This window comes from Polistes canadensis, unplaced genomic scaffold (assembly GCF_001313835.1).
Source record: "Polistes canadensis isolate GaletaPanama2010 unplaced genomic scaffold, ASM131383v1 scaffold_23, whole genome shotgun sequence".
NCBI lineage: Eukaryota > Metazoa > Arthropoda > Insecta > Hymenoptera > Vespidae > Polistes > Polistes canadensis.
In genome coordinates this window covers 756,945-771,209 of record NW_014569570.1, presented here as the reverse complement: position 1 = coordinate 771,209, position 14,265 = coordinate 756,945, and the positions used below count along the sequence as shown (strand labels likewise).

The 14,265-nt window shown below is 34.5% G+C and overlaps 1 protein-coding gene across 3 annotated transcripts; it reads right to left on the bottom strand.

Annotated features, from left to right (window-relative positions):
* Positions 1–635: 635 nt before the first annotated feature.
* Positions 636–12,550, bottom strand: LOC106794090 (high-affinity choline transporter 1-like). Of its 3 annotated transcripts, none has more exons than XM_014761523.1 (14): positions 12,304–12,550; positions 11,803–11,848; positions 7,794–8,014; positions 6,587–6,694; positions 6,273–6,501; positions 5,887–6,115; positions 5,582–5,816; positions 5,402–5,508; positions 5,226–5,329; positions 5,024–5,154; positions 4,647–4,924; positions 3,861–4,556; positions 3,571–3,767; positions 636–3,276 (listed from the first exon to the last, which is right to left on the bottom strand). In XM_014761523.1, exons 3-14 carry the CDS (start codon positions 7,969–7,971, stop codon positions 2,997–2,999), a joined length of 2,772 nt encoding a protein of 923 aa, XP_014617009.1. In that variant the 5' UTR covers positions 7,972–8,014; positions 11,803–11,848; positions 12,304–12,550; the 3' UTR covers positions 636–2,996. The 3 variants fall into 3 exon arrangements, with proteins under 3 accessions (XP_014617009.1, XP_014617010.1, XP_014617008.1); XM_014761524.1 differs by having other exon boundaries at positions 12,372–12,550; XM_014761522.1 differs by having other exon boundaries at positions 11,803–11,941; positions 12,304–12,549.
* Between the last annotated feature and the right edge of the window lie 1,715 nt (positions 12,551–14,265).

Below are 14,265 nucleotides of genomic sequence, written 5' to 3'. Positions count from 1 at the left end.
ATTTATTATTAAAATATTATTTAAAAATAAAAGACAAAAATATATATCACTTACGTATACGTTAATTAAGTACTAATCAGGTTAGAAGAAATAATACCTCGTATAAAATTCTTGAAATAATAATAACAATAACAATATTAATAATAACGATTGTATAGAAAAAGTATTACAAAAAAAAAGAATAGAATTGATCTAAATAAATAATAAAAATAAATATAATATCTCGTTTTTAAAATGTGTGTATCGGAGCATTTACATTAATTTTAATTAGATAATTATTTAAGTATTATATATATATATCATATCTACAATATTTTGTGATACTAATTATCATCATTATTCATTTACATTTGGGACATTAGATAAAATTACGATCTAACCCCTTCCACGTTATAATCACACCGATTTATCCTGGATATATCTCGCGTTCCTATCTATTTTTATTATATAATATTAATTCTACAAACCTTACGATGTATCGGTGGAAAAATATCGTATTTTGTTGTCAGAGTATCATAAATTTGCACCCAATTTACTGGACGTTCTTTTACAAGTCGCATAATCTTCGCTAAAGAAGAGATAATTAACGAACGGAAAAAAAGATTACGAAATTTTTCTGCTTCTTCTTTTCTTTCTTTCTTTTTTTTTTCTTGATTTTTTTCTTTTTTTCTTTTTTTTTGCAACACGATCCCATTATATTGGCTAATAAAAACAAACCGTGCGATTTTTCTCTTTAATTTACCGGACATAAAAAACAAAAGTAAAAACCGTATTGACTTTTATTGACCCCCCTCAACCAATGAAATAATTATTTTTTTTTTTAAATTTATCTAGAATTTTAACATTAAACAGCGAAGTTTATGTTACCCATCTTCGTGACTATGCTTATCAACTTCTCATAACTTTCATTCGATTGTGAGAACGTTAAGATTACGTAAGTACGCCATTCCTATAATATATATATATATATTTATGTAATTAATCGATAACCTATCCTTATTGATTAATCATCTATTGCTTAAGTTACATCTAAATTTCGCAAGTACCTATGTGAAGATTTTATTTTATATATATATATGTATATATGTATATAAGTGTGTGTGTATGTGATAATTAAAGATCATATATATATATACAGATGAAATTGGACAGAAGAAAGAGAAAGAGAGAAGGTGGGAGAGAAAAAGAGATGATCTTTCTGTTCCCTACAAATGACCTATTGTATATAAGTATATATGTATATGTGTCTAAAAAGTAGGGCCTGTTGTTTAAATAGAATCGCGTTAATATTCGATTATCCTTCTCATTCATTTTTCTCTTCTTTTCCTCTTTTGTACAAAGTTTATTTGTTTTCAGTCTGAAGTTCATAGGATGGATATTGAGAACTAGAGGACAACGAAACTCCAGTTCTATTTGTAATATCTTATACGTAATATCAGTTAAGAGGTATACAGTATGTATTAGATAATTTTATCTGAAATATTATGTATAATATTTTTCATTTTATGAAAACAAAGTATTCGGGACAATGTTACACTATCTCGAAGGGATGGGGGTTGGGAGAGATTATGAATAAAAAAAAAAAAAAAATAGTTTATTATTGTAATTAAATATGGATAAATAATTAATTCGTGAAGTATGTTGAAAAGATGTTCGATGGTTTTTATCTAAGTGTAACAAGTAATATATATATATTTTATTTTGTTGTTGTTGTTGAAATTAAAAACAAAGTGGTGAATGCATTCATGATCGTATTCGCGAGTCCTTTGAATATTTGTTTTCAATTTGAAAACATAAAAAATATCTATGACGTTTGGTAAAATGTAATATTAAAAAAAAAGATACCGATGACTCTTAAATCTTATAAAAAAAAAATGATTTTGAGAATAAATACTTTCCATATCCGTCGAACATATTCCTCGAGATAGTGTGATTGAATATTTTTTTTTCATTAAATCAAAAATAAGGGAAATATTTCAGATGATAAATTTAACTGGTACACCCTGTATAGTATTGAATAATATGGACAGGGTCTGACTAGTTTCGATTTGAACTACTAGACTCAAGTGTTACTAAACGCGCGTTTCCAATATGAATAAAGTTGTATAAAGAAATATTTGTTAATCGATATCTCACGATTGTTTCCTTTCAAAAACACGTTAGATGGTTAATAACGAATAATCTTGTTTGAAATATCATCGTCTAATTATCATTGGACGAATATCGCGATTTTAATATCGAGCAGACGAGAAAGGAAACGATTTTCTTAAGCAATTAAAATATTAAATATATATGTACACACGTGTATAAGAATTGTTGCACGGTAACAAGGTACGTACGAACACAGGCATTTCCTTTTTATGATTATTTAGAATAGTAATTAGTATATTACTAATTGTCAGATTGTCTTACGTCAGTTTCTACATTTGATGATTAAACAAAAAGATGTACGCGTATATTACCTAGGTCTATTTGTTACATGTATCTTTTTGTCAGATAGAAATGCTCATGTTACGTACTTACTTTTTAATATAGTGCAAGCCACTTTGCCATGTGCGCGCGCGTGTGCGTTTTTTAATTATGATATATACGAACAAAATAATAATATTATTCATCGTCAGCGTTGTGTCAGCCATGCGAAACGCCGAATTATCTATCTCCATTTTCATAATCTCACAATTGACGTTGACCTAACGAATAATGGAACGTAAAAAGTGTCTGTATCTATATATATATATATATATAAAGGAAGTATAATATACTATACTAGTATAGTATACTATATACTTTTATATATATTATATAAGAAGACGTATTCCTTAAGTATTGTTGAACAAATGACCGGTGAAAAATATTTGGGATTGTGATAGAATGATAATTCGTTACGAAGGAGTGTGTGTGTGTGTATGTGTAGCCTATTAACCTACAAGAAGATAGTTACGATTGTCATTGATATTTCTAGTCTCTTCAGTTTGTATCCTTTTCGAACGTTTCTTTTAAAATCTGCTGACCGCTTCGTCATCTGTCACGAAGTAATTGGAATTTTTAACGGCTGAGCCGTACATACTGTAAGTCGGGCTACAGATGACGACACCAGTGGTCGTACAACCACCGAGTTCCTTTTCATTCGTCACCGAGGAATGACGAGCGATGGTACCTGTCCTCTTGTCCTTCTTCACTAATGTCATACGACAGTCCTCGGGTCTTAACGGCATCGAAGGATAAGTCGGCTGTCTGGCCAATGTTGTAAGTGCTCGATCTCCGGTGTCGTTAAAGCTACGAAAAATGTTGCAGGGTAATATGAAAGAGACAAATGTTTATTTATAAAGGCAAATAAACAAAATAATCGAGGAGATATATCGTTAAGAAAAATAAATGTCTTCTGGTATATAGAAAACTTGGTGATTCGGTGATTCGTAAGCTGTTGGATTAAAAGGTAAAAACGTAATATCAACATAATTTCAAACATAATTTATTAGCAAAACATAAAATAAATCTCTTTTATTATTGTCACGTCACAATAAGAACAAAAATTCAAACGGTGATCTCGATTCGAACGCATTTAACTACCTGTGATGCCTGACGATGCCTCTTTTTATTCTGCAATGTTCGTTCCCGTTGTGTCCTTCTGGTGCAGTACCATGAGTTTTACAAGCTTCTATGCCCATTGGTACTGGTGATAAAGATCCAGGACCGTAAGATCCACTACTTTGTCGTCTATCCAAAATGTGGACTAGTTCTACTGATGGTGTTGGGGAGAATGTACCCTATCACAATAATAAATTTAATTAATTACAATTTGATTATATCAAATTAAACGGGGAACGATTAGGAATATAATATGATTATTGATGTCTTACTTGTAAAGAAGGTCTTCTCAATGTTCCACCATCCATACCGACCAATTTCACACCCTTAACATTCTTTTTACCGCAAACGTTTGTAAGCATGCTGTCTTGAGCATTTAAATTAAATTCTATTGGATTTCTATCGGCAGTTCTTTCGCAATCACGTAATAATAATTTATCATTAGTGGTCGTGCTCTCGTTATTAATCTTATTATATGGTGAGGCAATTGACATGGATGCTGGTGGTATTGTTGTATTCGAGGGTATCGTATTAATATTTCCAATTTCGTTCCCATTTGACGCAGAGACATTGTTGTCGACTGGCAAAAGTACTTGACCTAATGAATCTCGAAGATTCCTAACGCCAAGTATCTGACCTCTACACGTTGCACTGACCTCGTTGATCGGTATAGGAACGTATTGATTAGTTGCCGTTTGTACGTGCCTACCAGTTATTGAGATCGGTTGGCTTGAATTTCTCGAGATTCCGTGAAAACTTTGGCTAGTTTGACTGGTTCTTTGTATGACGGATGCAACGGTGTTTCCTCTTAACGTCTCGTTATTAGTAAAATCGCTAACAGCAACGTTGTTTTCTGAACAACGTTGTTCCGAACGTTGATCATCGTTCAAATTAATCGTTCCAGATCTGTCAAGCTCATAATTGCAACCACTTACACCATCGCATGCATCTATACCTGACAATGATTTCTGAAAAAAAAACATAAATATCATTATATTAGGTAATAGGCAAACAAATTGATCTATCATCGTTAAAAGAAAATAATGTATTGTTTGTACGTTTACTGATGATGAATCCATCAGGGCTGCGCCCGAGTTACTCTGTATCACCCCTGATTGGTCTTTCGTCTTTCCAGGTGAATAAACGCTTAGTACGTCGCAACAACGAGGGAAATAACCTTTCCCAAGAAGATTTCGCGTAAAGAAACTAGCTATTATTTGCACGACAAGAGCCGACAACATTGCGGTTGTACGGAAAGGAAATTTCTGGGTTCTGGTCACTTTGTCGTAGAATGGATATTCAATCAGAGCCGGTATACCCAAACCCTCTTCACCTCCTAAAGGATTCAAGCGCGTGTAAGATATATTGGTAATTTGCATTTGCAATTAACGATGTATATAGCGTGACCGTACACTCGAATGACTATGATACTCACCACCGACACGTAATACAACAGCAACAAAGTATCCCGCGAGGCATCCATAAGTATCGATCAATGATGGCCAATAGATGATCGCTAATAACTGAGGGAAAAGTACGACGTACACAAGATCGGATGATAGATACCTGCAGGGTTCAATATTCTTAATAATAAAATACGAATACTAAAAAATAATGGAGGTCTGATTATTACTTACGAAAGATAATAAATGCTATCAACTTTCAATGCAAAAATAGTCGAGAGAATTGAGACCATTAACATCGAGATTCGTAATATCCAATTTAATTCTCTTTCTGATGCCTGTAATATATCAAAGAAAAAATAAATGTATGAAATTAATTCCATTAAAAATATATATATATATATATATACCTTCGGCCTAAACGTCAGTCTATAAATATTCCTTGAAAACATAGTACTGCTTGCGAGTATACTGGAATCTGCCGATGACATTATTGCAGCTGAAATCGCTCCGAGACCTGTACAGAATTTGTGATTAATTACAGAAACAAGAGAAATATTTGTTTCATTAAATATAATCTTGATTCTCACCTATGAAAGAAACCCACGGTGGTGTCAAGTACCTCAAGACAAAAGGTAATGCAGCATTAGGATCGAAAGGAAAAGTCTTGTTCGAACCCTCGACCAATGTCCAGTCCGTTGCACGTGCCACAACACCGATCAAAGCACATGGTGCTGCGAGTATTATACAGAAAAACATAGAGGCTACCGATAACGTTGTTGCAACGGTAGTACTTCGAAAGCTCAGTATTCGTTGAAAGTATCCCTGAACAATGGATATACTATCTGTAATCTATTGAAACAACATAATCTGATATCTATTGACGACTGGTTACCTGCCATGGTATCCCACCGAATACCAGTAAAAGCATGCCATCGATCCACGTAGCTAGATCTTCGTTTTTAATTTCACCAAGCCACTCCCTCGATGATAAATTCTTTTCAAACGACGTAGCAGGATGGAATACGGAAAATGGTGCTGTGATAGCTAATCCTAGAATTATGCAGGCCAATTGGAGAGCGTCCGTACACGCTACGGAATACAATCCACCGAAAACGGTGTATCTGCAAAAATTAAAAAAGAAAAAAGGCGGGGAAAGGGGTAGAAGAAAAGGGGTGGAGTTATCCTTTCGGTTAAAACGAATAATGAAAATTGACTTATAAAAAAATATTGTTCTACGTTCAACTATGCATGCCTTGCAACATACTCTTCTGTACTAACATGGCTGCTAACAATGCCGAGGCACAAATGCTCAATTGTGGATCAACTTCAGCAATGACAACCAATGAACTTCCCAAAGCCTTCAATACCGTTCCACACCAGAACAAATCGCCAAATAATGCTGGAATAAAAAGTAATCCGCCAACTCCGGCACCGTATCTTTCTTGAAAGGGATCCAACATTGTCACGTATTCGGCTTTTCTCATTGGCCTCACAAATAATATAGCACCTGTCAACATTGTCATTTGAATATATCACAAATCGAATATTATAACCCCGATAAAATATTATTCGATCGATGTTCGAGTACCTACCAAATAAAAGACTCAAACTATAACCAATTGGCGGCTGACACCAAAGTAAACCCTTCGTGTACATGACCTCAGCGGTACCGTTCACGTATGCACCACCTACCCACGTGGCTAGATAAAGGAAAACAATATCGATCGTTAATACGTGAAATAATTTTGACGTTAGAAAATAATGATGATAACAAATATCAATGGAAAAATTAATTGAATTAATCGATACGAAATTTTGTAAAATTTAAAATTATGAAAAATAAAGGAAGAAAGAGAGAGAGAGGGTAAGCAAAAAAAAGGATGACATTTTTGTTTAATAGACTGTAGAAATGTTTAAACGTGTGTTCTCCTTTTGGTTGTAACGTACCGAACTCTTCTTTCAGTGCATTGAATACTCAATGAATATATGGTAGGTAACATCGTGCCGTGAATAAACGGTGTAACGGACACCGCAGCCAAACGCGTTTCTTGGTCTACCCATCATTCAACAACAACAAGAGAACCGTATAGATAAAGGGAATACGCGAGCATATAGCTTACTACTTGCCACTGGTGCGTTTCTCTGTGTCTCCCGGGGCTGTTCATTACTGTAATGGAGGGATGGAAAAGCCGCAAAATGATTTTCATCGTGAAAAGGGGAATGGAGAAACTAGAAGAAAGATAAGAGAGAGAGAGTGAGAGGAAAAAGAACAAGAGTATGCAAGCGGTGAGAATGGAAACTGAATAAAACCGTATATCATAGGTAAAACGAATAATAACTGAAGTAATAACTAGGCCAACCACTGGGTGACAACGAATTTGTGTTAGAGAGAAAGCAGAAAGTTTTCCGATGACGTTCGTCAATTTCTCTTCGCATTTCCGTGACGGTTTAAAAAGAAAGAAAGAAAAAAACAAACAAACAAACAAAAAAAAAGAAAAGTATTCACGGATGATAAGCTAACGTGTGTCGTCTCTTCGTCAACCGATTCCCAAGAGTCGAACTGTTGTCATCCCGGTATCGTTTTCCAATTTAGTCGAAGTTTACTCATTCCTCGAGTATATACACGCTTGAATAGTATCTAAATTCTTATGTATATATATATATGAGCGTGTGTGTGCGTATATGTTCGTCAAGCAGGAATATGCATATGCATTAAAATCAGGTGATAATTTCAAAGCTTCTATCTTAGGATTACAGTTCAGAGAACACGTTTATTATCCAATCACACGTCATACCTACCTACAAGCGTGAAGACTCCGAGTAAAGGTCCTAATCGACGATTCGCCAATATCATATCATTCTGGCCATGCTGCTGTTGACTTTTCTTTCTTTTTACAAACGCAGCCCAAATACCAACGCAGAGTACAGCCACGTAAAACACGATAACGCCGGCTATTCCAATCACATAGACACCCATCCTCGTGTCCTATTCTCTCCAACCCCCCCAATGTGACGGTAGCCTGTAATCAGAAAGAAGGAAAAGAAAGAAAGAGAAGCAGGAAAAAAAAAATACCGAGATTTACGGCGTACGTGTTTGAGAGTTTATTTTTTCACGATGGAAAGTAAAAGAGAAAAGAGAGAGAGAGAGAGAGAGAAAATATATATATGTATATGTATAGATCTGTTTGCGTTTCGTTAAGTGCGTACTCCATAGAAAATTTGCTGGTCATGTTTGCCATCGGTCTGGCTCTCGTGAATACATATATATATATATATTATATTATTTACGTTAATTAGAAAATTTTATTCTCATTTTTGTTTTATTTCTATTACTCTTTTTTGATCCGTGCAATTATAAATTAATTAATCAATAATTAATCAAACAACATATTTATATGTATTATTTGAACAGAGATAAATATTATAATATTATTGTATATTTCTTTAAAACTCCATCCCCCCCGTTTGTTTCGATAGTTGTTAATCATTTTGTTTTTTTTTTGTTTTATTTCAACATAATCGATATGAATTATATTGGTAAACGTGTAAATTATACGAAAATGGGATAGATGTAAACGGGTGTGGATAGGGGGGTGGGTGGGGGGTAGCAAACGTGATATTATTTCCAATATCTCACGAACAGAGGAAGACATTATAATCCGGTTTACATAGTTCGCATTGATCCTTCCTATCCGTTCATATATAATTAATCCCATCATCTCTCCTTTATAGCTAGTGCGCATTTAAGCTACTCGCCCGAGAGTCAGAGAATTTCGTCATATTATCGCATAAGGGATTTTGAGTAAATGAGAAGTAGGGAATATACGTATGTAATATCTATATACATACATACATACATATATATATATATACACGTATACATCGTCGTTTCATAGAATTGAAAAGCGTACGTGAATATAATAAGTAGAAAAGTATATATATATAAGATTTTTAAAACAGGACCATCTCTCGTAGCATTACGGTTCACTAGTATTCGGGTCTATTCAGCTCGGACGATGTTGAATGAAAGGATAAACATTCGTCGTATCTCACACATTCGAATTATTAAAATGAAATTTCTTTAAAGCTTTGAAATATTTCGAATAGCTAGCTAGCTAGCTAAACTCGTAGTTACATTTCTCTTTTCCATCTTCTTTTTTTTTATTTATTTCCATGTTATTTTGTTAAAAAGAATATTAAAAAAGAAAAAAAAGAAACTTGATTTAATTTAGAAGGAAGAAAAAAAGAAAAATGTAAAGTGTCAATATATATGAATATATATTTACTGTTATGTATATGGTTTGATTTTTTTTTTCTTTACTCTCTCTATCTCTCTCTCTCTCTCTCTCTCTCTTTCTTACCCGATGATATCATCCACGTATATATCAAAGAAGAGGAAGCCAAGTAAAATTTCAATGGGCTCTAAACCGAAGGGTGAAAATAATATTGTCGTGTCGAAGGAGATGAGAAGAGAAATAAAAAGAGACCGACAGAGAGAAAGAGAGAGATAGGATGAAGAAGAGGACAGGGGTAGGGAAAGGAGAGGGGGTGGAAGAGAAAGAGGAGGGTTCGAGTGGTGTCGACGTGTGTGGATGTGGACGATGTTTTAAAGCTCGGTACACCTCTACTATCGTTTTTCTGCGATGCCGGGGCTAATCGAGCTCGGTGGTGGCAATTGCGGCACGGATTAAAATTCAAGAATGGCCTAGATGTTGGTCCGGGATGGGTCGTCAGGTCATGACCTATGCGGTCCACGAACTCGCGCAAAGTTCAGTCGCTTCGTTTCAACAGAAAGAGAGAGAAAATGAGAGAGAATAAGAGAAAAAGAGAGAAAACGAAAGAGTTCTTCTCTTCGTTCGCATTATTAATTCGTTCGAAACGGCTTTTTCAGGCACTCGAGATGCAACGTCAGTGTGATATGCTATGTCTTCTTGGTATACGTGCACAGATATACTTACGTATATATAAATATATGTATGGGTATGTGTATGGGTATGTGTATATACATATGTATTATTGTACATATCTCTGGATAGAGTTTGTGAGTACCACGCGAACGAGGGCAATTCGCGAGACCCTTATACGATATTTAAGCGGGAAATACGAAATGCGAGGCGGTGCAAATATTGAACTATGTAGTACGAATCTATTTAATGTTTGTTCACTTTGTCCTTTCGATTCAAAATTACGACAACTCTATATACGTATATATGTATATAACTCTCGTGCATTTTTTATTCGTGTTTTATTATTTATTCATAGATGAATATCCCTCTTTTTTTTTATCTCATTTTATTCATAGATCTTTGCTTTTTATCTTTCTCTCTCTCTCTTTTTCTCTCTTTGTCTCATACTACTTGATCCTAACGAACATTAATAAGGGATTCTTTTTTTACATTAATCATTTTAATCCTTTCCGTATGAAACAGGTGAAGCTATTTATTAGAATTTTACAAGTGAACGAACATTATCAGTTATCCGTGCTCTTTGATAAATAACAGCAACGCGTTCGAACTTTGATCGGATTACACTGATTAGTTATCCAATACTTTGCTCGACATCCTTGTCGATCGAGGATATTGAATATCTTATATTAGTTGACCCGAGGATATAAATAAGAAAAATTATTTTGATCTTTAAAAAAAACAAAAGAAAGAAAAAATTCTATAATTAAATATAATTTATTATTACTATTACAATTTTTTGTAATTATTCAGTAATTACCTATTCGAATGTAAAATTATCTTGACCGTTTTAAATAAATACCATGTGGAAATACATGGTGCACCATTTCATAGGTGAAAGGTTCAAACCGATATACGAAGAAGGGTGTAAATAATTTGACCTTTTTAATAAATACCAAAAGAACAAATTATATACATTGAATGTTGATAAACATGCAATAACAAATATATATCTTAAGTATACTTAACATTATCAAAGCAGGATGTCCTCAATTGAGTACTTGTTTGTCAGTCAGAAGGGACACGATAAATAAAAAGGGGACTTCTAGTTAGAAATTTCCTATAGTATATATATTTTTTTTTTTTCTTTTTTTTTTACTAAATTAAGAGCAATACACGATCGTACATTTTCATGAAGGAAAATAACGATTATTCTTGAACGTAGTTATTATTACAGTTAAAGTTATACGACATTAGGCGTAATATTGTCTTCACAGATTGGGTCTGGAATGTGAAGTATAAAAGTAGTAAAATCATATAGATCGTAACGTTTGAATATATCCCGTAATAAGCTAAGTGCACTTTAATAGATGATTACACTTAAGTTTAATGCGTAACACACGAATAATATAAGCTAATTTAAAATATCACGTCAAGGTCTTCCTATCTTAATCACAATTATAATTTAGAGATACCATTTTTATATCCAATAGAAAAAAAAAAAGAAAAAAAACACACACACACATATTGGCACACGTTTTCTCTTCGTTCAAATAAATATAATATTATAATTGAAATGAATAAATAGAAAACAAACAAAATATCGAACTACAGAGATCGAAAATGATTGAAAATTTGTTGCAAAAGTAGAATCCACAAATCTTCTTGACTTTCTCAAGAAAATTTTCTTGATATTTTTCCGACGATGGTACATCGACACACCCACCGCCGTACCTTAGCACGTGCGATATGTAATTACAATTTCAATTTAATAAATAAAAAAAATATAATATGTATATACAATTGGGGTGTGGGGGGGAGGGTTACGACGTAGGCGAAGAAGGACGGCGGGAAGGGGAAAAGGGGGGGGGCTGGCGGCTTAAGAAAGGAAAAGCAAAACTTACCGTGTATGTCGGGTACACGCCTTTTTCTTTCACAAAAAGTCCATTCCTGGATTCGATTCGTCGGTTGAGGGTACCCGGAAGATGATGAACGCGATGCGTGAATATGCGAAACAATTTCAATGAGATAAAACGTGAAACTCTAACGTGGAATTAAAAAACAACAAAAGAACAAAAACAAAAGAAAAGATAAAAACGTAAAAGTTAAAACGAGAACGATAGAACGGGAATAGAGGAATGAGAGAAGAATGATGGTTGTTATGGGATGGTGGTGGGTAGAGAAGTAGGGAGAAAAAAAGGGGGGGTGGGGTAAGAAATAAATAAGATGGAGAAGGAAAAGATTGATCAAAATTCAAATAAAAATGATGTAAAGAAATATTTTTAGTATTACGTGGGATTTGATGGAACGAATGAAAGAAATCAAATGGGGGGGGGGGGAAAAGTGATAGAGAAAAATAGAGAAAGAGAGAAAGATGAGAGAAAGAAAAGAAAAAAAAAAATTACTATATAGTATATATAAGAATTGATAGTTTATAACTTATAGAGAATGAATAACTATATGAAACGCGCACAGAGAGCACAGTGGCAAAGCAGCCAGGCGTACAACTGAATCTCCTTCGGATTCAGCATCCCGCACGGCTGACGCGCTCTGCGCTCTGGACCGCCACCTCGCCAAGGGGTAGCAGAACGAAGAGATGATGGTAGAAAGGGAGGGAACGATCGGTGAAAAGAGCTACAGAGAGAGAGAAAGAAAGAGAGTGATAGAGAGATAGAGAGAGAGAGAAGGAAGGAGAGAGGGAGAGATACGTTGTTGATAGGGTGGGAGAGAGATGATAGAAGGTAATAGAGATAGTAAGTGGCAAATATAGAAACCGAAATGATGATGATGATGGTGATGATGATGATGATGATGATGGTTGAGTAACATCGTCAATCGTATAACTTTCTGAAAATAAGAGAACAAATTAAAATAAAAATGTTGAAGATTCAGGAACGATTTGAGATGAATGAGAAGCAAGTTGTCTGTGCAACGTACTTGGTAAGAAGGAAAAAGAAGGAAAAAAGTTAGAGAGAAATGGAAGAAGAAGAAGAAGAAAAGGGGGATAGTAAGTGGGGGAGAAGAGGGTGGAAGCGGCAGGCGGGTGGGGGTGGGTGGATTTAAGGAAAAAGAAGAGGATAAGAAGAAGTCCGTGGGGTCGAACTGAGGATTGTGTTGTATGAGTTTATGTATATATGCATGTGTTGTGTGTATACTTGTGTAAGAGAGAACGAGGGAGGGAGAGTGGCAAATCCACGTGCAGGGGGCAAGCGTATTGATCTGTTCGCGCAAACTCCTGGCTCTTAGCTTTTCTCCGCAACCGGGTCCATATCGTCATACCCGTACCATTCCTCTTTCATCCTCCGAATACACGCGGCGAACTTAAATACACCTCGATAGTTTCAAGTATGGTCATCGTCCTCCTAAGAGAAAGATATATATATATATGAACTAAACCGTCTGATACTTTTCTCAGAATAGGATAAGATCGGATAGGGGTAGTATAGATTAATAGTTTTATTTCAATTCATTTTTTCTAATCTAACTCGTGAGAAATATTATTACTCTTTTTCTTTTTTATACTCAGTAACTTTTAATAAAGTCTAATGATTCTCATCGTGATATTATTATTCGCGACAAAAAGATAAATTACAATTATTCGTAAAAAAAAATTGAATTGAACTATTGTATTATCTTTTCGTTTTGCTTCTTTTTGTTTTTCGAGAAGAAAATAAGCGCGTATTTTAAATTTGAACCCCCATCCCACCCCTGCCGTGCTCGTAGACACGAGCAAATTTGAAAAAAAAAAGGGAGAAAAGAAAATTGCGATCTTCCCATTCTTTTTTTTTTTTGTACCTCGAATAAAGAATTGTTCGATGTAATCCTAGCGAAATAACGATGGTTCAAAGTTGAGAGCCAATTAAATGCTTAAGTGGCATTGGAAAAAGAAACGATTGTTCGTCATAGAATCGATAAAAAAATATATATATCGTGTGAAGGAAAATAGGAGAAGCAAATAGAAGGACAAAGAGGAGGAAAAAGAAAGAAAAACGCTGTGAGAGAGAGAGAGAGAGAGAGAGGGGGGGATTAAAATCAGCGTACGCGAGGGTAGAAACAAGAGATACGATGATACTGGATGAAAGAATGGAATAGAAGATATGCACAAGAGGACGGATAAAGATTTCAAAGAGAAACGAAGTCTTTTACCGGTCGGTATATGTATTTGTGTTTTTATGTAGATGTGTGTATGCAGAACTCGAGGGTACCTCGAGCACGCGAAAAATAACTCTAGCCTTTTTCTTCCTTCCTTCCTTCCTTCCTTCCTTCCTTCCTTCCTTTCTTCTTTTTTTTTCTTTATCTATTAGCAAGGAATAGAAGGGAAGAAGTACTATTCATTAAACATTCGTATTTATATTTTACACCGCAGT